Source organism: Haliotis asinina, chromosome 8, assembly GCF_037392515.1.
Source record: "Haliotis asinina isolate JCU_RB_2024 chromosome 8, JCU_Hal_asi_v2, whole genome shotgun sequence".
Taxonomy (NCBI): domain Eukaryota; kingdom Metazoa; phylum Mollusca; class Gastropoda; order Lepetellida; family Haliotidae; genus Haliotis; species Haliotis asinina.
In genome coordinates this window covers 28,777,571-28,800,655 of record NC_090287.1, presented here as the reverse complement: position 1 = coordinate 28,800,655, position 23,085 = coordinate 28,777,571, and the positions used below count along the sequence as shown (strand labels likewise).

Below are 23,085 nucleotides of genomic sequence, written 5' to 3'. Positions count from 1 at the left end.
TTGGCAACGTTTGCTTGACTTTTAATAAAAGCTTTGAGTGCTAAGATGCGAAACCAAATTGCGCAGTGCAGAGAAAGAACCAGTTGATAGATATTTTAGCGACATGTCGATTTCAGATGCAAAGGAAATCGAAGTCGGGCAGGTGCTCGTTTCCGCTTCCGGACACATGAGAGCTGACACGAAGTCTAAGTGATTACAAGTGAAAACACCTTTTCTGAGGGTTTAATGGGAGATTCGAGATGTGGTCCTTCTTCAGTAGGGACCCTACGAAGGACTTTAATTATGACATAGGTGAAAAAGTGCCAGGTTTAGAAGAAAAGTCTATATGGACTCTATACAGTGGAAAGAAGAGGGTGTGTAATTGTTGATGAATGGTCGATTTGACAGTTCTTTAATCTGATCATATATCCTGGATATATTGACGATGTACTCTATATGAACAAAAGAAGAATGCCTTTCTTACTCACATGCGATGTCGTCTAAATTTTCATGATAATTACGGAACATAATTGTTAGTTCTGCAAGTTGTTTTGATTTTCCATTTCAGTGAATAAATATGATGAATCAATGAATAATTTGTTTCAACACGTCAACAAACGTGGTCAGTTGTACAGATGGCTTATTTATCTTGACAAAATATGGCAATTCTTATTCAATTGCATGGGTTCAGCTTCTTTGTGACTACTGCACTTTACTGTGCACACTTTTATCAGATTAATTAGCACTTAGGATATGCCTCTCAAGCAAGTTAATTAGCACTCACTAAGATAGGAAAAAGAACCAGTCCCAACCCCAAACCCAAACCAAACCCCAAACCCTGTCCCTAAGGATCATAAAGGGTGCCTAACCCAAACCCTAACCTCTAAGGATCATAAAGGGTGGATGTGCCATAGTGAGATACTTGTTCTGTGGTGCTGGCAGGTGCTGTGCCCGGTAGACTGCATTCTAGCCTTTTATTTAGTGGCTCAGGTTCACTCTTGACACATCTCTGATGCTTCTTACTTATGATTTGTTGTGTTTGAGTATGTTACCCCTTATCTATCCTTAGGGACAGCTCCCCTTTCCTATGAAGCATGCCTTTATGGTTAGATATCCTTTTCCAATCAAATACCCCTTGACGATCCTTATTTTGGGCTATACAAATTGTACTTCAGGAGTATACCTGAGTTACTGAATTGAATAGCTATCTCGTTTTCTTCCTTTAATTCCATGTAACAGAGTATGGTATATAAATTCTACAAGTTTAAGTAAATAGAAACTTTTCTCAACCTGAGTACAACTGTCCTATATCCAGAAGAGAACAGTATTTTTGTAAATATCCCCAACACACGTCAAATTGTTGGCAAACAGATGCCTCTACTGATAATAATAAGTGACATTGTCCTGCACTGTACACTACCAAGAAATTAGGTGTAAACATCATCATGATCATGAAAGGAAAAAATGGGCCACACAATTAGGACTTTTTTTATTTAATTAATCAGAATATAACCACTACAAGAGTTCCATCTTTTTCACATGTAAATGTTTCCAAAAAAAATTACGATCATTTATGTAATTTAATTAGTTGAGGCTGTGTGAATAATTAGTCTGTATTTCAAAACTACAGTTTGTAGTTAGTATATTTATGAATGTTGTTGAAATGTCAAATGTTCCACCTGTGAGGTCACCCAACAAGTGATTTTTTTCATTAGAGCTTTAATATCCAAAAAGGCATCCATGTATCATATGTGTGCTTTTATCTTGTGTCAAATTCATCATATTGATATGGAAGACAAAAAACATTTTCCAAGCATTTCCAGCATCATTGTAGGAAATAAAGCCAGTAAGAAATACATCATCTGTCATTATATAGTAGCTGGAAGTTTTTCTTTATTGCAAGGACACATTTATATTGATTGATTTGCTATTATTATTCATGAGTGTTTTTCTGCAGACTCGCCAATTTATTTAACTTTGTATTTATGGAAATAATTAAGGCAGCAGTCGGGATGATTTGTGAGATATGTTTTGTTATTTTTTTCTTATATTAGAACTGGGTTAAAAAGGTCCTAACATCAGCAAGGTGTAAATACAGAAGAAACCAAGAATGTGCTTATTTATTTTCTAGGGAACTGGAGATCCTGTGTCAGTGTTTGCATTTGACGTCAAAAGTGCCAGTGAATCTCAGGTATGTTATCATTCATTGTCAACATCAGTGATTATCATGATTATGCAGTTTGTTACTGCAAGTGGATATTACTGTCTTTGTAAATATATAAGTATATCAGTTACTAAAGAATACTTGGCATCTAGTATGTTAAAACAGCAAAGTGCAAATAAACTTTTAACCAATAAACCAAAAATAACTTTTGATTTCACAGACTTCAACTGCTTTGTTGTTTCTGTGGAGCACATTTTAAGTGGATGCATGTGATTTTATTATGCAAAAATGTGGTATAAGAAAAACATAATCACTTGAAATCCATCTTAATTTTGTCTCCATTGTAAAACCCATATCACCGAATGGTTTTTGAATATTTTGAGCTTACAAAATTACCAGAGAAAGTGAGAAGAAAGAACAAATTTCGCATTGTATATCATGAAATATGTCCTGTCTGACCACTTGAGATGGGCTAGATTTCAGACGGACGGTCAAAATTTACAGCTAGCCAGCCCGATGGTCTGGTGCAAGTTTTAGATGTTCCATACATCTGAGTAAATTCACCATATGATATCTTGGTGCCTGGTCTGTTTAAATCCATTTTGTGCTGGTAACATTTTGAAGTTAACAGTCATACTCTGGTATCATTTGTGGCTAAACATGTCATTTTTGTCTTCTTGGCTCAAGCATGGTATCCAACTATTATTGTACGTCTGAAAACTTTATCTATCAAGCTTAGACGAAACAAAGAATTTTACCCTGACTTCATCTTGTAATACTGACAAACCATTGCTGAGTATGCTGTGGAGATCTCTATCTGAGTACATCTGTGTGAGGCATCCTAACTGTAGTTTTATTTCGCCAGGTTCAGGTTGCAAAGGGAGCATTCAAGAGGATAAAGACACTGCGGCATCCCAATTTCTTGACTTTTCTTGATGGAATTGAAGTAAGATTTGCCATTAGAACAAGTAAAGCAGAGAAAGCATAGAAAACTTGTGCTGTTTTTTTTATAGGGTTGTGCAGTTACCAGATGACTAAGATCACGATTTTAGCAAGGAGTGCTTATGATGTTAATTGGAGTTTGATGGGTTCAATATTTTTTCAGTCTCCCTGGTAAAGCTGAAATATTTTGACATTTTTGTTTCAGGATATTTACAGACAAATTTATTTGTGTACACAGTGAATATATTTTAGTTTATTATCCAGCAATGGTAAAATGAATTTGTTTAATGTAGAAAATACCAACATTTATGAAGTTTATCTCTTTACTATGTCTACTACTTGTTGGAAGTGGCCTTAGATTAGAGTGAGTGAGTTTAGATTTACGCTGCTGTCAGCAGTATTCTGTCTATATGACAGTGATCTGTAAGTAATCAAGTCTGGTCTAGACAATCCATTGATCAACATCATGAGCACCAGTTTAACCAACTGGGATATGGTGACGTGTCAACCAAGTCAGCGAGCCTGACCACTCAATCTCGTTAGTTATCTCTTATGACAAGCATGGGTTACTGAAGATCAATTCTAACTTGGATCTTCATGGGTCCCTGAGATTTCAGATAAATAATATAAGTGTTCTGCAATTAAGAAATAATCTCTTAGCTAATTATTTGTAGACTCACAAATATTTGACTGTCAAGTAAAACAGTGTGTCCGTGTAATGTCCACATGGTGAAGTCATGTCATACATACTGTTACATCTGTAATGATGCATCACACTCTCAATGAATTGCAATTGTTGAGTCTGCAATATCAATTTATTGAAGGTAGAAATGAAGAACTATCAATACATCAATAGTATATGTGACTATTGATTGTTTAGGTATTGACTTCATTTGATCAGTGCACAGCGCAATTTTTTTATTAAATATTTGGGTTCTTTTGCATTTTTTGTTGTTTTGGTGCATACTTGCAGTTTCATAGAGTTTGTTTTTATTCTATGCTTGATCAGGGTTTCAGTTTTCTTTCCGTTAGGAAAAGATACTGAAATTGCGTTAACTATATATTTCATAAACTATACATTCATTTGGGAAGTCACTTCAAGTGAGAAAATGTAGTGGAAAAAAAATACAGCAGTTGTATTGCAATAGTTAATCACAACAGACTGTCACTATTTCAATAGTTTCACCCTTTGTAGTCACCCCCACTGACAGTACAATTGTTTTTCCAGACAGATAAGGTGATATACTTTGCCACAGAGGCAGTGACCCCACTTGAGACCCATCTGAACAACAATGACGGAGATGCTAAGAATGAATTGGCCATATCATGGGGCCTACATCAGATCGTGGTGGGTAGTGGTGATAAACCTAGGCTCAAACTCTTTCTCCATAGCATTCCATAACACATGAAGTTTTAACACAGTCGAAGCCAATAAGTGCCGTAAGCTAACAATCGAGATACTATGCCCCATCATTTCATCTCTGTCTATATCTGTCTGCCATAATCTAATAATCGAGGTACTGTGCCCCATCATTCATCCCTGTCTATATCTATCTGCCATAATCTAATAATCGAGATACTGTGCCCATCATTTCATCTCTGTCTATATCTGTCTGCCATAATCTAATAATCGAGGTACTGTGCCCCATCATTTCATCTCTGTCTATATCTATCTACCATAATCTAATAATCGAGGTACTATGCCCCATCATTTCATCTCTGTCTATATCTGTCTGCCATAATCTAATAATCGAGGTACTGTGCCCCATCATTTCATCTCTGTCTATATCTGTCTACCATAATCTAATAATCGAGGTACTGTGCCCCATCATTTCATCTCTGTCTATATCTGTGTGCCATAATCTAATAATCGAGGTACTGTGCCCCATCATTTCATCCCTGTCTATATCTGTCAACCATAATCTAATAATCGAGGTACTGTGCCCCATCATTTCATCTCTGTCTATATCTATCTACCATAATCTAATAATCGAGGTACTATGCCCCATCATATCATCCCTGTCTATATCTATCTGCCATAATCTAATAATCGAGGTACTGTGCCCCATAATTTCATCCCTGTCTATATCTGTCTGCCATAATCTAATAATCGAGGTACTATGCCCCATAATTTCATCTCTGTCTATATCTATCTGCCATAATCTAATAATCGAGGTACTGTGCCCCATCATTTCATCCCTGTCTATATCTGTCTACCATAATCTAATAATCGAGGTACTGTGCCCCATCATTTCATCTCTGTCTATATCTATGTGCCATAATCTAATAATCGAGGTACTATGCCCCATAATTTCATCTCTGTCTATATCTATCTGCCATAATCTAATAATTGAGGTAGTATGCCCCATAATTTCATCCCTGTCTATATCTATCTGCCATAATCTAATAATCGATGTACTGTGCCCCATCATTTCATCTCTGTCTATATCTATCTGCCATAATCTAATAATCGAGGTACTGTGCCCCATCATTTCATCTCTGTCTATATCTGTCTGCCATAATCTAATAATCGAGGTACTATGCCCCATAATTTCATCTCTGTCTATATCTGTCTGCCATAATCTAATAATTGAGGTACTGTGCCCCATCATTTCATCTCTGTCTATATCTGTCTACCATAATCTAATAATCGAGGTACTGTGCCCCATCATTTCATCTCTGTCTATATCTGTCTACCATAATCTAATAATCGAGGTACTATGCCCCGTAATTTCATCTCTGTCTATATCTGTCTGCCATAATCTAATAATCGAGGTACTGTGCCCCATAATTTCATCCCTGTCTATATCTATCTGCCATAATCTAATAATCTAGGTACTGTGCCCCATCATTTCATCTCTGTCTATATCTATCTGCCATAATCTAATATTCGAGGTACTATGCCCCATCATTTCATCCCTGTCTATATCTATGTGCCATAATCTAATAATCGATGTACTATGCCCCATAATTTCATCTCTGTCTATATCTATCTGCCATAATCTAATAATCGAGGTACTGTGCCCCATCATTTCATCCCTGTCTATATCTATCTGCCATAATCTAATAATCGAGGTACTGTGCCCCATCATTTCATCCCTGTCTATATCTATCTGCCGTAATGTAATAATCGAGGTACTGTGCCCCATCATTTCATCCCTATCTATATCATATCCCTAACTTCATTGTTGTCCTTACCATAGATTCATCATTATTTTATGCAGTCTTGTCCATATATTCATCCAATTCTCTACCATGTCCATAGGCTCATCATTATCTTTATCATGGCAATAGATCCTTAAATCCACCATGTCCATAGGCTCCTCGTTTTCTTACATAATCATGTCCATGGATTCATCATTGTCCTCACTATGTCCTTATTTTTGTATTTATTTTGTAGTTGTCCTTATCATATCCATAGTTACATTGGTGTCAGGTTCATAGTTGTGAATGAATTAGATTTGATAACAATAAAGTGGAATGTAAATAATGTTTTAAACCATATATACGTTGCAAGTAGGTCATTCAAATTCTATGATTGTGGTCGAATACACATAATTTCTGCCTGTAGCTGTGCCATTTGCTACAGCCTTACAAACAGTATGAATAGTATGTCTGCATTGTCTTTGTTAACAGAAAGGGTTATCTTTCCTGGTGAATGACTGCAACCTGATCCACAACAATGTCTGCATGGCGTCGGTGTTCGTGGATCAGGCCGGGGAGTGGAAGCTTGGTGGAGTCGAGTACATGTACCCTGCTGTGGGGGCAGAGTCTATCCCTCCTGTCAAAATACTCCCCATCTTAGAGAAGTATGATCCTCCTGAGAAGGTTGAAATGAAGAGGGGAATCAGGGGAGATAAGTGGTGAGACTAGCACTTATACAGTGAGGCTTTCCAAACATAATTTGTCTCATGCCAGTGTGTGATGCTATGATTACTCTGTTTTAATAATCAACTTGTTTTAAGGGAATATCTGTAATGTGTTATTATTGAAGACAGCTGAAAAGGATGATGTCTGAAATCTTAACATTCTTAGCAAAATACATGTGAACAACCTCTTTGCTATGTAGAGGACTCACAAAAACATCCAACATTTCAGTGCCTCAGATATTATTGTAAAAAAATAAGGGAAAGGTACACACATGCTTCAGCGATCAACAGCACATAACATGTCCTCTTTTGAGAAATATTTTATACTATGTTGATAATTACACAACACTCAAGCCAGTGATATACATTATGGTTTCCATGTTGTCTCAGGTCATCTGACATGTGGGGACTGGGTTGTCTTATCTGGGAAGTCTTCAATGGAACACTACCAAGAACATCAGCACTTAAGTCACTTGGGAAGGTACTGTGTTTGCTCTGTTATTGGTTAATTACGAGACATTCTCGGGAGACTCTAACTGACTAGTCAAACAAAATGTTGGCAGCATTTATGGAAATGTTATCATTAAGAATGTCATTTAATTAATATGAATGTATGGAATATAATTGTGGATTTTTATGCATTGCAGGGAATGAGTTATGATTTATTAAATGTACTTTATGACCTAAACAGATATCCATACAATCCAGGGGCCCGTTTCACAAAACGCTCGTAGCCTAAGATCTCGTAAGTTTTCTCGTAGCCATTGTACCTCCTATACTGTAACACAGGAGCTATGGATGGTACGAGAAAAGTTACGAGATCTTAGGCTTACGAGAGTTTCGTGAAACGGGCTCCTGGGCATTACAAATGCAGGTACTGGAAAGGGTATTGCTGCAGGGGTTTGCATAGATGGTCTGCTGGAACATATTTTCATGTCATGTAAGAAGTAACTTGAAGTTATCGTTTCCTGATCATCTGGGTTCCAAAACTGTGACTTTGGAACACAGACATCATTTGGTGCCCTGTGTCATTAGCAGGCAATAGCTTCAGTATTTTGACTTCTGTAATCTGATTGAGCAAATTCTTTGAGTTAGGTAAACTTTGTTGAGTAATACAAAAAACTACTCTCATATTACTCAGAGGTCACTGCGTTTGTTCCCTTAAGATATAACGTCCATAAATCTTGTATGAATGAATGTTATATTTACAGATTCCGAAGAGCCTCGTACCGAACTACTGTGAACTTGTTGGGGCCAATCCCAAGTCAAGACCTAACCCTGCCAAGTTCATGGGAGCATGTCAGCGTAAAGATGGCTTCATGAACAACTCTTTTGTCAAGTCCATGCTGTTCTTAGAAGAATTTCAGGTAAAACCACAGGCTGTATATTTTTGCATTGATTTTATATGATTTGTGTAAAACATTGTATTACATCTTCTTTTTTTCTCTGAAATAAAAACACTTCATCTTGTTTCAGATAAAAGACCAGAATGAAAAGACAAAGTTTTTCACAGACCTCACTCCATCACTAGATTCATTTCCACCCCAGTTCTGTCGACATAAGATCTTACCACAACTCATGAATGCCTTCGAGTACGGCAATGCTGGGTCTTCGGTATTAGCACCTTTGTTTAAGGTACTGGATCATGTCTAATTGAAGAAACAGCTATTCATGTTCCATGAATCATTTAAGAAACATTTCAACAATGAGTGCATGTTTGATCTACACTTCAGTAGCTTAGTTGTAAACAAGATCAGCTGTGACATGGCAAGCAAGTGATGTCATATCAGACATGTCAAACAAGTGATGTCATATGAAACATGTCAAACATTACGTTGTCATAATGTTGTCTAGCTGATTTGTATGTTTGTTTGTTTTTAAAATTTGATTGACCAGGTAATCTGATTCTTTTAGTAGTAATGGGGATGTTGTTTATGGTTTGTCAAGTTCTGACATGTTTATATACAAGGACGTGTGGAGATATTTTCTAAGTATACGCATGTTAGAAATAATGAGATTGGTATGGTGTTTCTCTAGAAGAGTAAATGAAGCCTGTGCTCTAGACATAAATGTGGACATGTACATATTTTCTGATGTCATTGCATATTGTCAACTTTGCACAATCTACACATTTGTAATAATGTGAAAATCAATTTCTACTTTCAGCTTGGAAAACTGCTTGATGCTGATGAGTATCAAAAGAAAATAGTTCCCTGTGTTGTCAAACTGTTCTCCTCCCCAGATAGAGCAACCAGAGTCAAACTTCTGCAACAGGTATTTATGGGATTGATAATGGTGGTCATGGACAATAATGAGTGACTGAGTGAGTACGGTTTTACACTGCTTTTAGCAATCTTTTCCTGCAACATCACGGCATGGGACACCAGAAATGGGCTTCACACACATTACCCATGTGGAAAATCGAACCCAGGTCTTTGGTGTGAGGAATGGATGCTTAAATCACTAGGCTAACCAACTGCCAGATAATAGTGATGATACACATGGGGACAATGATGTATGATATGTTAACTGACAGTGATGTTGATGAGAATAGTTGGTTCAGGAAGATGGTGTCAGTATTGATGAATGAAAGCCATGAATGATCACAATGGTGATGATTAAGGTGATTTGGTTAATTAATTAACTTATGAGGAAAATGTTGGTGGTGATGGTAGTGACGATGCTGATGATGATTATGTTGATGATGGTTAGCAAAAAAAGATGGATGGATGATAATCATGGTGGTTAAGTGTATGATGGACAAGAAATTAGAGGATGGAGATGGCCTGCATAGTTGATAATAAAGTCAATAACAGATAACAAGCACGAACATGATGATAGGTACAGTAATGGAGATTGAATATTATGAAGGTGATAATATATCCCAAAGCGAGCTAAATTCGACGTTCTGGTGATTTCGACGATTGCATTGCTAGCGCTATATCGAGGAAGTATGTGTGCGAGCGGAGTGCACAAACAGTTTCATCGGTAGGGCGGATGTCCAGTTCCTGTCGAGAGACGTTTTATTGATAATTGAAATCATGAAATTAAGTTATGTAAAGAGCAAATAAACAACAATATTATTTACCCTCGATCGTTAATACCACTTCAGATGCAAAATCAAATGCCTGTATAACTAAAAATAGCGACCAAAATTCAACAGGATCAGTCGTCTGCTAGTGACATGTTATGTATGAAACAGGAAGCCACATGATCAAAACACTCTCTCGCAGTGCGGAGGGAAAAGTATGGCTCGCCGTCGCAAAAAACACATACAGAAATACCCAGATGTGACAAGCGACTGCAGTTTCACCGATACGATGTTTTAAACGCTATATTTGTTGGAAACACATGATACTGTTTTGTGAAATAGATGAATATACCTTTCTCAGTCAAGGTTAGCAAAATCAAAACTTAAAATGATATTAAAGATAAAAATTATGGTTTTGTCTTATACCGTCGACAACCCCTAACACTGGGATACAGTAATGACCCATGCTAATGTAAGTGATCTATGATGAGGTAGTTTGGAGTGAATGTTTCCAGGAGTCGGTGTATTTCATTCCATAATGAGACATCAGAAGCTGAATAAAACTTGTTGGGTCTCTTTGCTGGTTCAGTATCAAGTGTATATGTATTGATCTTTTCAGGTGGAGTATTTTGTGGAACACTTACAGTCAAACACAGTGAACGATCAGATCTTCCCCAACCTCATCAGTGGCTTCTCAGACACAAATCCAGTTGTCAGGGAGAGCACAATCAAGGTGAGTTCCAAAAGTAACATCAACTAAAATAATTAGATCAGGAAGTAGGGTCAAAGGAAACATTCTTCAGAGAGAGATTATGTTTCAGTTCTTCCTGGGGTTTTTGACATGATATGCTCAGTGCTGCAATACACACTATAATGTTACATTATCAAGATAAATGTGGCTCAGAAGAAGATCTGGAAGATGAAGGGGAAACAACTCCCTGTGAAGTTTGAGTGCCGATGGTTGTTTGAGTGCTTCCCCAGTCATGATCATTGTTCTAAAACTCAAAACAAAACTGTTCAAACCCCACATTTCTTAGCATGATTAGTCTAATTATAACTGACTCCAGTCTTTTATGAAAGAATGCTTTAATATTGTCAGATAATTTCTGCTTGAAATAAGACCTATCTTTTGATATTTGCTGATGTCCTTTTCTATAACTATATTGTGACCTCAAAGCTATGCCTATTTCCAATATGCACAGGTTGAAAAAAAAATGGTAATGTACCAGCTGATGTGATGTTGTCTTTTTGACAGGCTATGCTTCATTTAGCATCTAAACTCAACTATAAGAACTTGAATGAAGAACTCATGAAACATTTTGCTCGCCTGCAGGCAAAGGATGATCAGGTACTGTTTTACAATTGATTTGTAATGTATTTATATGAAAGAATTTCCTGTCTTTATTAAAGGTTTGAAGATTATTTATGTTATATATAGGTTATCACACGAGCATGTGTTTGGATGGTTAATATCCTGCATTAGGAATAAACATTGTATTTAACAAACACTATCCATTGTATGATAATTCATTTGCTCTTGCTGTGGTATGTGTGCTTAAAATCAGTAACAGCTTCCACTTCAACACTGAACACTGTTCTGATTCATGAAAATATAAATAATGGTTGACAAACACAGTGGGAAGTGACGTCACAAAAGACAGATATTTACATAATATCCTGTTTTCTAACAGGGTGGCATCAGAACAAACACCACGGTCTGTCTTGGGAAGATTGGACATTTTCTCAACCCAAGTGTAAGTATTTATGTGAAAATTGTTATGGTTCAGTAAACACTTTCTGCCATGTTTAATAAGATTGTGATTTTAAATTATTTTGGAGGTATTGACTTGATAATGTTAAAAGATGTTGATTTTGATAATTTTTCACATTATCCTTTATGATAATCCTTCAATCATTTTAAGAGTCAACACAGGAACCAAAGTCAGTTAGTATTTAATACTCCATATTGTATGATGATACCATTTACCCAAAGGTGCCAGGTGTAAGGCTAAGTAATCAAGAACCTGTCCCCTGTGTTATGAGTACCCACAGGTGCCAGGTGTAAGGATAAGTAATCACAGGTCTGTTCCTCTGTAGTATGAGTACCCACAGGTGCCAGGTATAAGTATTCATGGGTCTGTTCCTCTGTATTATGAATACTCACAGGTGCCGGGTGTAAGGCCGGTTAAGTAACCAAGGACCTGTTTCTGTCACAGATCAGGCAGAAGATTCTTTGTTCGGCATTTTTGCGAGCAACTAAGGACCCCTTCCCTCCAGCACGTCAAGCAGGAGTCCTGGGTCTGGCAGCTACGCAAAACTTGTACAGCCTGAAGGAAATCTCAGGTCGCCTTCTACCATCATTGTGTTGCATGACCATGGACCCTGAAAAGACTGTCCGAGACCAGGTAACTCATTATGTCTGCTTGTCTGGGACCTGAAGTTTCAAGGGAGAGATTCCCAGTTAGGGCATATAGGACAGATGTGCACATTGTTTCTATAATGTGTTTGTGAATTCCTCAGTGCTCAAGTTATTTTGCAGATATTTGAGGTGATGATGTAATATGAATGTTGATTCTGCAGGTATTCAAGGCCATTAAGGGTTTCTTAGGCAAACTGGAGAAGGTGTCCGAAGATCCAGAACTGGAGGAGCAGATAGGTTCGTTCTCTTCCCTTAATGTGTGACTTTGGCACACCACATACACCTCATATGCAATATCATTATATCATACATATATGCATCATGCATGCACTAAAAATGATACAAAGCTTTTGTCATTCGTATCAAATGCTATTCATGTTATATCTTCCCCATGCATTCTGTCAGTCAGACACTGGAAACTCCAAATATCAAAAAAGTTGATAAATAAGTTTTAGAAGTCACAGCTTCTTATTTACCATTGTAATTGTTGATTTCCACAACAGAGAGAGAGGTGATGACGGGCGGATCTGAAGCATCATCATCAGCAGGCTGGGCTGGCTGGGCTGTAACCGGGATGACATCAATCACGTCCAAGATCTACAACAAGGCCACTGCAAAGAAGAAGACTCCTTCCATGTCTGGTGGGTCAGGAATATCACTGGTCAAGTCTCCCACCTCACCAGACAAGGCAATACCATCATCCCAGCAGCAAACTGTTGCTGAAGAAGAAGAAGAGGAGGAAGAAGAAGAAGAGCAGGAGCAACAGACAGATGAAGGATGGGATACAGAAGACTGGGGGGACATGGACGTGAGTATCACATAGGGTGTTAATGAAAGCCAGATTTGTGTTTTCTGGTTTGACCAGTGCTAAAGAGGAGGAGTAAAGCATGGTGAAGTGAAATGGTGTTGCTCATTATATTCAAAATTTTGACATTTGTCAATGGAGGGAATAGTAATAAGTTTTGGGTTTGAAAACCATTTGAAAGGATGAACATGACTTCTTATGGCAATATGCATTACAGTATGACAACTTGTTTAACATGAATATGACATGAGGTTTTAGTTTAGGGTCTAATGTGTTTTCTGGACTAATGAAAAGTTAGCAAGGTGGTAGTTCTGGTTCAAAACTAATTGAAATGACGCAAGTGAAATTGAAAGAGCATTCATAGTCAGTGGATGGAGTTAATTTGTTGTCAATATTCAGAAATGCTTTCCATGCATACATCATCATGACTAGGGTACTTGTCCACAAAACACTTTGAGCGCCAAGCCCATCCTTACTTCCATAACATAACATTGATTATGACCGTCGCAGCCACAACTTGTTGTGTTTTCATGCCATTTCTTTCATATACAATCAGGTCCTGCTCAGCCAGTTGTTGGATTTTCCAAAATCTGTCTGTACTTTAAATATAGTCGTACACAATGTCATGAGTGATTGTAAACACTCCTAACAAATGGAAAAATGGAGAATCATGTTCTGGCTTAATCCATTTGTCCACAAGAACTTTTTGGTATGTGTACAGGAGATGGGAGTCAGTCTGGCTACAGCACCACACAGTAGCCAGCAGACCCAGGCAGTTTCGTCATCAGCGACTGATGGCTGGGACAATGATGATGATGATGACTGGGGTAGTCTGGAAGATATTGGCAAAAGTAAAACTAGTGCATTGGTAAGGACACAGGTTGACCCAAGGAAAGAGAGCAGTCAGAATGCATTATGTTTTCAAAACATAAAAATATGTGATTGTTTTTTTTTGTCACAAACCATTGCAGTGATTGAGCGGTAGTTTTCTGTGTTCATTTAGCAAGATGAAGACCAGGTTGGAATCAACTCGGTGTAACTTCTGTGCATGGCATTTTAGAAGTTACTATGAAGACTGAAGAATACATGATATGGTTTGACAATTCTTTATTGCAATGGATGCATGAGTTGATAAGTGTGATTGCCACGTCTCCATGCAGTAAACAAACCTGTGAAGATCCAATGTAGAATACGTCTTCATCAGCTATGCTTGCCATAAGAGGCAACAAATGGGATCGGGTGGTCAGGCTCACTGACTTGTGGTTGACACATGTCACCGGATCCCAGTTGGATTGTCAGGTCCAGACTCGATGATTTACAGACTGGCACCATGTAGCTGGAATATTGCTGAGTGTGGCTTAAAACTCACTCACTCATGCAGTAGAGAAGTTCATCCATGCAATGATGTTAGACTGATAACTTGTACTTGCCTTGTCTAATGTTTCTAATTTTATACAAGATGCTGCAACAGCATGGGGTAGCCCCATAGACCACATTTGTTCATGGGAGACCCAGATTTGCTTTCATGCATGGATTCAGTATGTGACTATCTGGTGTTGCCTACAGTGATTTTGCCTGAATAAAGCTGCATAAGAAAATACACTCTTAAGAGGTTACTTTCAGCTGTGATCTGTGAATGGTTAGGTATCTGTTTTCAAGGGATAAGTTGAGGACTTTGTAGATTCAGTGATAAATGGTTGACTGTTGACAGATTGGTAGTATGTGCAGATTAAGTGATGTGGGTGAATTTCTTTTGTCAGGGGGATATTTTAGGTAGATTCAGTGATGCATTGGGGAATATTTTTTGTCAGGGTGATGGTTCAGGCAGAGCCAGTGATTGATGGTTGACTATCTGTTGGCAGGATGGTAGTTAAGGCAGATCCAGTGATTCATAGCTGTCTGACTGTTGACAGGGTGGTAGTTCAAGTAGAGCCAGTGATAAGTGCTTGAGTGTCTGTTGACAGGATGGTAGTTGAGGCAGATCCAGTGATTCATGGTTGACTATCTGTTGACAGGATGGTAGTTGAGGCAGATCCAGTGATTCATAGCTAACTGACTGTTGACAGGGTGGTAGTTCAAGTAGATCCAGTGATAAGTGCTTGAGTTTCTGTTGACAGGATGGTAGTTAAGGCAGATCCAGTGATTCATAGCTGTCTGACTGTTGACAGGGTGGTAGTTCAAGTAGAGCCAGTGATAAGTGCTTGAGTGTCTGTTGACAGGATGGTAGTTGAGGCAGATCCAGTGATTCATGGTTGACTATCTGTTGACAGGATGGTAGTTGAGGCAGATCCAGTGATTCATAGCTAACTGACTGTTGACAGGGTGGTAGTTCAAGTAGATCCAGTGATAAGTGCTTGAGTGTCTGTTGACAGGATGGTAGTTAAGGCAGATCCAGTGATTCATAGCTGTCTGACTGTTGACAGGGTGGTAGTTCAAGTAGAGCCAGTGATAAGTGCTTGAGTGTCTGTTGACAGGATGGTAGTTGAGGCAGATCCAGTGATTGATGGTTGACTATCTGTTGACAGGATGGTAGTTGAGGCAGATCCAGTGATTCATAGCTAACTGACTGTTGACAGGGTGGTAGTTGAGGCAGATCCAGTGATTCATAGCTAACTGACTGTTGACAGGATGGTAGTTGAGGCAGATCCAGTGATTCATAGCTAACTGACTGTTGACAGGATGGTAGTTGAGGCAGATCCAGTGATTCATAGCTAACTGACTGTTGACAGGATGGTAGTTGAGGCAGATCCAGTGATTCATAGCTAACTGACTGTTGACAGGGTGGTAGTTCAAGTAGATCCAGTGATAAGTGCTTGAGTGTCTGTTGACAGGATGGTAGTTAAGGCAGATCCAGTGATTCATAGCTGTCTGACTGTTGACAGGGTGGTAGTTCAAGTAGAGCCAGTGATAAGTGCTTGAGTGTCTGTTGACAGGATGGTAGTTGAGGCAGATCCAGTGATTGATGGTTGACTATCTGTTGACAGGATGGTAGTTGAGGCAGATCCAGTGATTCATAGCTAACTGACTGTTGACAGGGTGGTAGTTGAGGCAGATCCAGTGATTCATAGCTAACTGACTGTTGACAGGATGGTAGTTGAGGCAGATCCAGTGATTCATAGCTAACTGACTGTTGACAGGATGGTAGTTGAGGCAGATCCAGTGATTCATAGCTAACTGACTGTTGACAGGATAGTAGTTGAGGCAGATCCAGTGATTCATAGCTAACTGACTGTTGACAGGATGGTAGTTGAGGCAGATCCAGTGATTCATGGTTGACTATCTGTTGACAGGATGGTAGTTGAGGCAGATCCAGTGATTCATAGCTAACTGACTGTTGACAGGGTGGTAGTTCAAGTAGATCCAGTGATAAGTGCTTGAGTTTCTGTTGACAGGATGGTAGTTGAGGCAGATCCAGTGATTCATGGTTGACTATCTGTTGACAGGATGGTAGTTGAGGCAGATCCAGTGATTCATAGCTAACTGACTGTTGACAGGGTGGTAGTTCAAGTAGATCCAGTGATAAGTGCTTGAGTTTCTGTTGACAGGATGGTAGTTGAGGCAGATCCAGTGATTCATGGTTGACTATCTGTTGACAGGATGGTAGTTGAGGCAGATCCAGTGATTCATAGCTAACTGACTGTTGACAGGGTGGTAGTTCAAGTAGATAAAATGTTTCATGGTTGAGTATCTGTTGACAGGATGGTAGTTGAGGTAGATCCATTGATTCGTGGTTCACTATCTGTTGACAGAGTGGTAGTTCCAATAGATCCAGTGATTCATGGTTGACAGGGTGGTAGTTCAGGTAGATCCAATGATTGACGGTTGACTATCTGTTGACAGGGTGGTAGTTCAGGTAGATCCAGTGTTGCCAAGACTGGAGCATCGGACTGGGGAAATGACTGGGGCCAGGATGACTTCACCTCCACTGCTGACAGTGGGATGATGTCCACCGGTGACTACAACTGGGGTGGCGATTCCACAAGTGATGACTTCTTTTCAACAAGCATGGGCTTAGGCAAGGTAATCATACACTCCTCAGTGAAAGTTAAGGTACACAATTTTTTGTCTCATTATATTTTCATTGATTGAAATTGCAAATCAGAGAATGATGAAATAGAAAGGTGAAGCCTGTGTACACATGATTAATAAAATGAAATGCAATATTATTGAACAATAGTTAAAAAAGAGCATTTTTGTCAATATTCAAGGGTTATCTAATGGTTACCATGTCATCAGAAAACCTTAATCGAATATACTGCAGGTCAGATGTCTGTGTTTTATGTCTATCTTTCATTTGTTGAATCAGTGTCAGTGAATTTTTAAAATCCTGCCTAATCCTAAACAGTTTCCACTGTCTCATTGGTTAAATCCATTCATCCATCTATCATTTGAATGGATGGTCATAGGTCACTCAAAGGTTAGCTGACGCGACGTTCTGCTAGGGTTTGTTAGACTCGGTGTAACAAATAATACTGAGCCTAAGTTAACTTAGTTTGCCTTTAAAGTTGCTGTTGTGGAATATTCTGCTGTTCTCTCTAAAATGCCTGCTCAAGGTCATTGAGGGTCTGGAGGTGAACATAAAGACCATAAACACGACTTCCAATAATACCCCAAGCATGTTCAGTGAAATTAAGATCAGGTGACCCTGCAGGTCAGTCCGTGTGTGTGATGTTGTTGGACTGAACAACATCATTTACAAGTCCTTCTAGGGCATTATCGTCCATTAAAATAAAGTTAGGACCCACTTGTTGTACCAGAGGAATTATTACAGGTAGGTTTATGCCGATCAGGGTGCATTTGTGAAGAGTGGAGCACATTCATGGCATACGTTTTACATGTTGTTTCCGAGATGGTTGTGTTCAGGTGATGTTTTCAATGTCATCAGATAAATCAACTTGGCAGTCACTAAAGCTTATGTATTCTTTGAATTGTTTTTCCTTCAGTAACATGAGGGCTAAAATCGCTATTGAGACTGATAAAGAAATTACACTGAAAATATGTTGCTTATTTTTTTTGTAAGGAGTATATATAATGTCAGGAATGCCATAAAATGTGTCCTTGACAAAGAAGCTTGGCAAAATTGAGTTTAGGTACGTGTAGTCATAAGTACCACTCCACTTTTATGGGGATGATTTGGTTTTATCTCTCTACACAGAGCTGCTTTTTAATGTGCCAAATGTATTTCTAAGTAGAATAACATACCTGATCAAATGATGTAAGTAATTGTTTTATTACCTATGAGGGTGAACATATTTTTCATACAATGCCCTAGGGCAAAATATCACTTTGTTATGGTAACATGACCAATACCATGACGTCACAGTTCTTCTGTGACGTTGTGTTTTACATGCGCCGGTGGCAGGTAGCCAGCCCACGTTTTAAAGTAGATTTAGGTTTATATTCCTCAATTTAACAACTTTAGTAATAAACAGAATATTATATTTGTGCCCATAACATACTATGTTTACTACACTCGTGCCTAAATATTTATATATCTCCCCTCTCGGAAAATACCAACATTTAGGCACTCGTGTCGTAAACATATATGACATGGGCACTCATATAATATCCTCTATATCACCTGGAATGAATATTTTCAGACAAATAAACCATCGCAGAGTTCAGCTAGGAGGAAAACACCGCCGAAGGAGACTCCAAAGTCTCCATCTCCAGCCCCAGCTCCAGGAGCAGCATCCACAAAAGTTACATCACCCTCCAGTAAACCTGAGGATGCTGCCTGGGCGGATTCAGGAGGAGACTGGGACAATGATGATGGGGGGTGGACAGATGACTCCTGGGGCTTAGGAGGTGGTATGTAACTTATAATGTACATTTGCATCTTGAACAGTGCCAATGATTATTATAATCTCCTTTTCTTTTAGTCATTGTAGGGTTAATTCAGGTCTGAATTCAAATCTCTTCCACATTATGATGGTGTAAACTGAAAGAAAAACAGGTAAGATGCAAAATGTGCTCTAGAAAGGAGATTGTAATAATGGTTACTTGCACTCCAGACTAGAATCATATTGGCAAAGATGGATCTTAACCTGGACCTAGATTTGCAGGGGCTCGCTTAGCGCTATGATTGTCATAAGTGCCATACATTAACATAAATTACAACTATCTTAGTGCTAAGAGAGCTAAAAATCTAGGCCCTGGTCCATATACTTGTCCATTTTGGGGTAATGTAGATATCCACAACTGGACCCACTGGATACCTAGCCTGGAATTCTAACTCTCTGAATACCTCATTAATTCTACTGACCCAGACAAATATACTGGTCTCAGGAATAAGGTTTAACAAGTTAAAGTGGTCAGTATTTGCATGATGCTAGGGCTAGAGAAGGTCAAGGTGACACTTGTGACCTGGCAGCTCTTCTCACTCAGTGGCTTCTTCATGATCAGAACAGATTCCTTTGTGATCTGGCTGCAATATTCCTAACAGTGCATAAGTTTACACATTCACCATTTTAATTGAGTGACAGGAGTATACACGATCAAAGGTTTTTCATCCAATATTTATATAGTAAACCTATTCATACTTCTAGTTTCTTTGTTTGTTAGGTATGTCTGAAGCTGAGCGCAAGAAACAAGAACGAGAGGAGAAGAAACTCCAGCGTCAGCGGGAACTCCAGGAGAAAAGAGAAGCTAGGAAAGGGGCAATGAAATTGGGTGCCAAGAGAATTGGCTAAGTCTTCTAAGGAACTCATTTTGTCTAAATGAACCCAGAACAGTAGTGTGAAGATCGTTATGATGGTGACATGATTCATATTGCTCCAGCTCATGAACATTCAAGTGGGACATGCTGTATGGTGGATGAACTTGTGCATACATATAACTGCATTGTTTTACATTGGATGATCCAAGTGTAGGTATAATTGCAAAAGTGCTGGATGTTGGAAGATCTGTGTTTGGAAGTGTTGTGGTGCCAGAACTCGACTGTACAGTATTGTGTGGACGATGAGACACCGTGTTGTATAGATATTATCACCACCCTCTGTGGATGCATGCTGTGATGGCCATATGTGATGTATAAATGAGACTTGCATTTGCTGATTAAAATCCACATAGTATGGATATTGCAAATGAAGAAACATGGAGTTGTTAAGGTTGGTTACTCATTAGTTGTTACGGAGATTTTGTTGACTTTCAGTGCTTGTGATTTTTTTCTGTGAATGTAGGGAAAGGCTATTGAATGATGTGCACCCATTGGTTCTTGAATTAATTCAGTTCTCATGGTTTTCTCAGACTGTTTCAACAGAAAGTCTTACTTCCAGGCATCATGTTTAGGCAGAAGTGTTCCTTTTATTGGTCTTTAGGATTGAGAGGCACCTTCAGTTTATTTGGATTGCAGAACAATTATCCTATTGTGAAACTTTCACTGATCGATGTGAAATAGCAAATTACATTTGAATGCTTTTGTTTCATCCATCTTTCCAGGGAGTACTCTGAGAATTGGTGGTCTCTCACCAATCCCTGCATGTATATGCTACTCTCCCACTACAAGCAACTGTCTGACATTGAGTGATATTTATTCCACCTTACATGAACATCAGCCACCTTTATGAAGTGTTTCTTATTCTTACATTTAAAGTGTATTTCCACACACACAGTATTCTGAAATAGATTCAGGCATGCATTTGCCTTTTCTCTCCAAGAAGTTTCAGTATATTGTTGAACTTGACAAATGTTCAGTGCTTTTCTTGTCAATAAGTCTGTGCCCAGATATCTTTGCCTGTTTTTGTTCACATTGATATGGGGTGATGGAGTATCCCAGTACTAAAGGCATTCACACGCCATACCGAAATACCTGGGTTTGATTCCTCACATGGGGAATACACTCACTCACAGTGGCATTTCATGAAACTTATTACTCATTCATGACTGTTTGAAGATTAGAGGAACCATTTCTGTTTAAACAGCTTCTTCTGTCAGGGTCAATACCACAAAACACACCATTTATCTGAATCATTGTTGATGATGTCATGGAACACTTCATTTTCTTTTCTACATGCAGTGCTTGACTATCAGTGAATAAAGATTATCTGTTACATCTCACCTAATGTTACACATTCTCTTGTTTATTCCATTGCTGACTTCAACATCTGAAACTGTTATCTTCATATTATTTGAAGAATAAATGATTTGGTTATGGCTCTAATATGTGCTCTGTTTTTGTGACAGATTTTCTGCTGCTGTCTGGACATTTTAAATGAAAACCTTTCACAAAATATGTGTAATGCCAGTCTCTGTGAAATATAGTCTTCCTTCATAAGCATAGAATATATTTTCTCATTTAATTTTCATTTAGGCTTATTTTGAACAACTCAAACCAAAGTCCTAACTTGTACTTAATGCTATGAACTACATCCAATGGTTTCAAAACCTGGTCACTTTTCCATAGTTACACAACTATAAACATCAGTGCTGGTCTTAAGGATTAGTTACATCAAATGGGCAAAAAGTAAAGTTACAATAAGCATGTGAAATGAGATGTGATTTAAACATGCTGAAACATGTTGTAAACTTCAAAATTATGTTGCATAATAGAAAATGAAATGATGCTTTATAGTGGTTATGTACAGGGTGATAAAGTGAGTCTGACATTGAGTTGTACTTGTCTTTCAATTAGTGATAGTTAATATACATTGTATCTGTGGGAGTAGTATTGGTATAGATCATTCTTACTGTGAATCTGTGCATTTAAGAACAATGAATGATGGAAGCAAGCGATAATGCTCTTTGCTCTACAATATTAGGGTACAATATTAGTTCTCCTGTTTTAGGAGAGATAGGACTGGTTTGGGGGAATGAACAAATGAAATTCCGGGTTATATTGTTTTGACCAAGTGTCTTGTACTAATTTGAGTAACAGTTTGACGGTCCCAGTAAGCAATAACACTACCAGATGGGTAGTACATATCAGCTATTTGTTAACTCAGCATAGACTCAGTTTTACAAGGGTTTTACTGTAGATCTAAGATGGAAGTTGGTCCCAGATATCTACTGACATCTTAAAGTATGTTATGCATATTACATAATGTCAGATGAACTACAATAATATATTTTTTTAATAGGGATATGATATTGAGTATAAGGTTTTTATATATGTTGTTTGGGATTACATGTTTTCAGTAAAGTACAGAGTCTAGTAATTTGGGGGATTCTGGGATTCGAACCCATTCTCTACAAGTGAGACGCACAGTGACCTAGCCTGTTTAGCCACCACAGCTTCCATAAAAAGGGAAGTCTGACAAAATGTAGATGAAAGGAATCTGTATATTACTGAGAAAGTGTAACACCAAACATAACATGTTACTTTTGACCACTTTCTGAAACACACTTTATTAACAGGATCAAGGTTTTGGGTCATGAAGAGATAGAAGAATGTCCCTATGAAAACTTGAGTAGTATATCATAACTGTACATCTCCATTGAGGCAGGTTTCATTGTAGAAAAATGAGCCTTTCTTGGTATTGTTTTCCCATCGCTACACATGATTCCATCCAGTTTCTGTCCCTGTGGTGGTGTTATGCAAGGGATATTGTTCATGTGTCACGATATTTATTGTAAATTATTAGAGGGGTATTGTCACCTTGCAAATAGTGAAAATGTACAAAGATATTTCTGTACTGCTATGAATGAATAAATGAATACCTGTGTACTTTGTTCCTCCCAGTATTTTACTGTTCACACCTCAGACTCAAATGGGTGTTGTCCAATGAGAATGCGATTTGTAACCTTATGATGTGTGTTTACATCAAGGTTTATGTACAACCTGATCTCTGTTGGTACAAGCAGTCTAAGTAAACTTATCCTCAGTACTTTTCGTTAAACTCCACTACTGAGTCTAACAAATCCTTATGGAAGGTCGCG

General features: G+C 38.3%; 1 protein-coding gene across 1 annotated transcript; it reads left to right on the top strand.

The window, feature by feature from the left end:
• The first annotated feature begins 140 nt into the window (after positions 1-140).
• LOC137293934 (N-terminal kinase-like protein) lies at positions 141-22,871 on the top strand. The gene is made up of 19 exons (XM_067824798.1): positions 141-353; positions 2,111-2,170; positions 3,009-3,089; positions 4,314-4,433; positions 6,722-6,948; positions 7,345-7,435; positions 8,166-8,321; positions 8,431-8,589; positions 9,121-9,228; positions 10,605-10,718; positions 11,241-11,333; positions 11,677-11,739; positions 12,202-12,390; positions 12,566-12,641; positions 12,908-13,212; positions 13,931-14,077; positions 17,050-17,229; positions 18,810-19,020; positions 19,774-22,871. Exons 1-19 carry the CDS (start codon positions 240-242, stop codon positions 19,899-19,901), a joined length of 2,622 nt encoding a protein of 873 aa, XP_067680899.1. The 5' UTR covers positions 141-239; the 3' UTR covers positions 19,902-22,871.
• The last annotated feature ends 214 nt before the right edge of the window (positions 22,872-23,085 follow it).

Bases quoted from the DNA above. Each gene is read 5' to 3' on its own strand.
- LOC137293934 (XM_067824798.1), top strand. From the start codon at position 240: ATGTGGTCCTTCTTCAGTAGGGACCCTACGAAGGACTTTAATTATGAC. The intron at 354-2,110 runs GTGTGTAATTGT...TTTATTTTCTAG, and splicing joins TATACAGTGGAAAGAAGAGG to GGAACTGGAGATCCTGTGTC. The intron at 17,230-18,809 runs GTAATCATACAC...GAATATTTTCAG, and splicing joins CAAGCATGGGCTTAGGCAAG to ACAAATAAACCATCGCAGAG.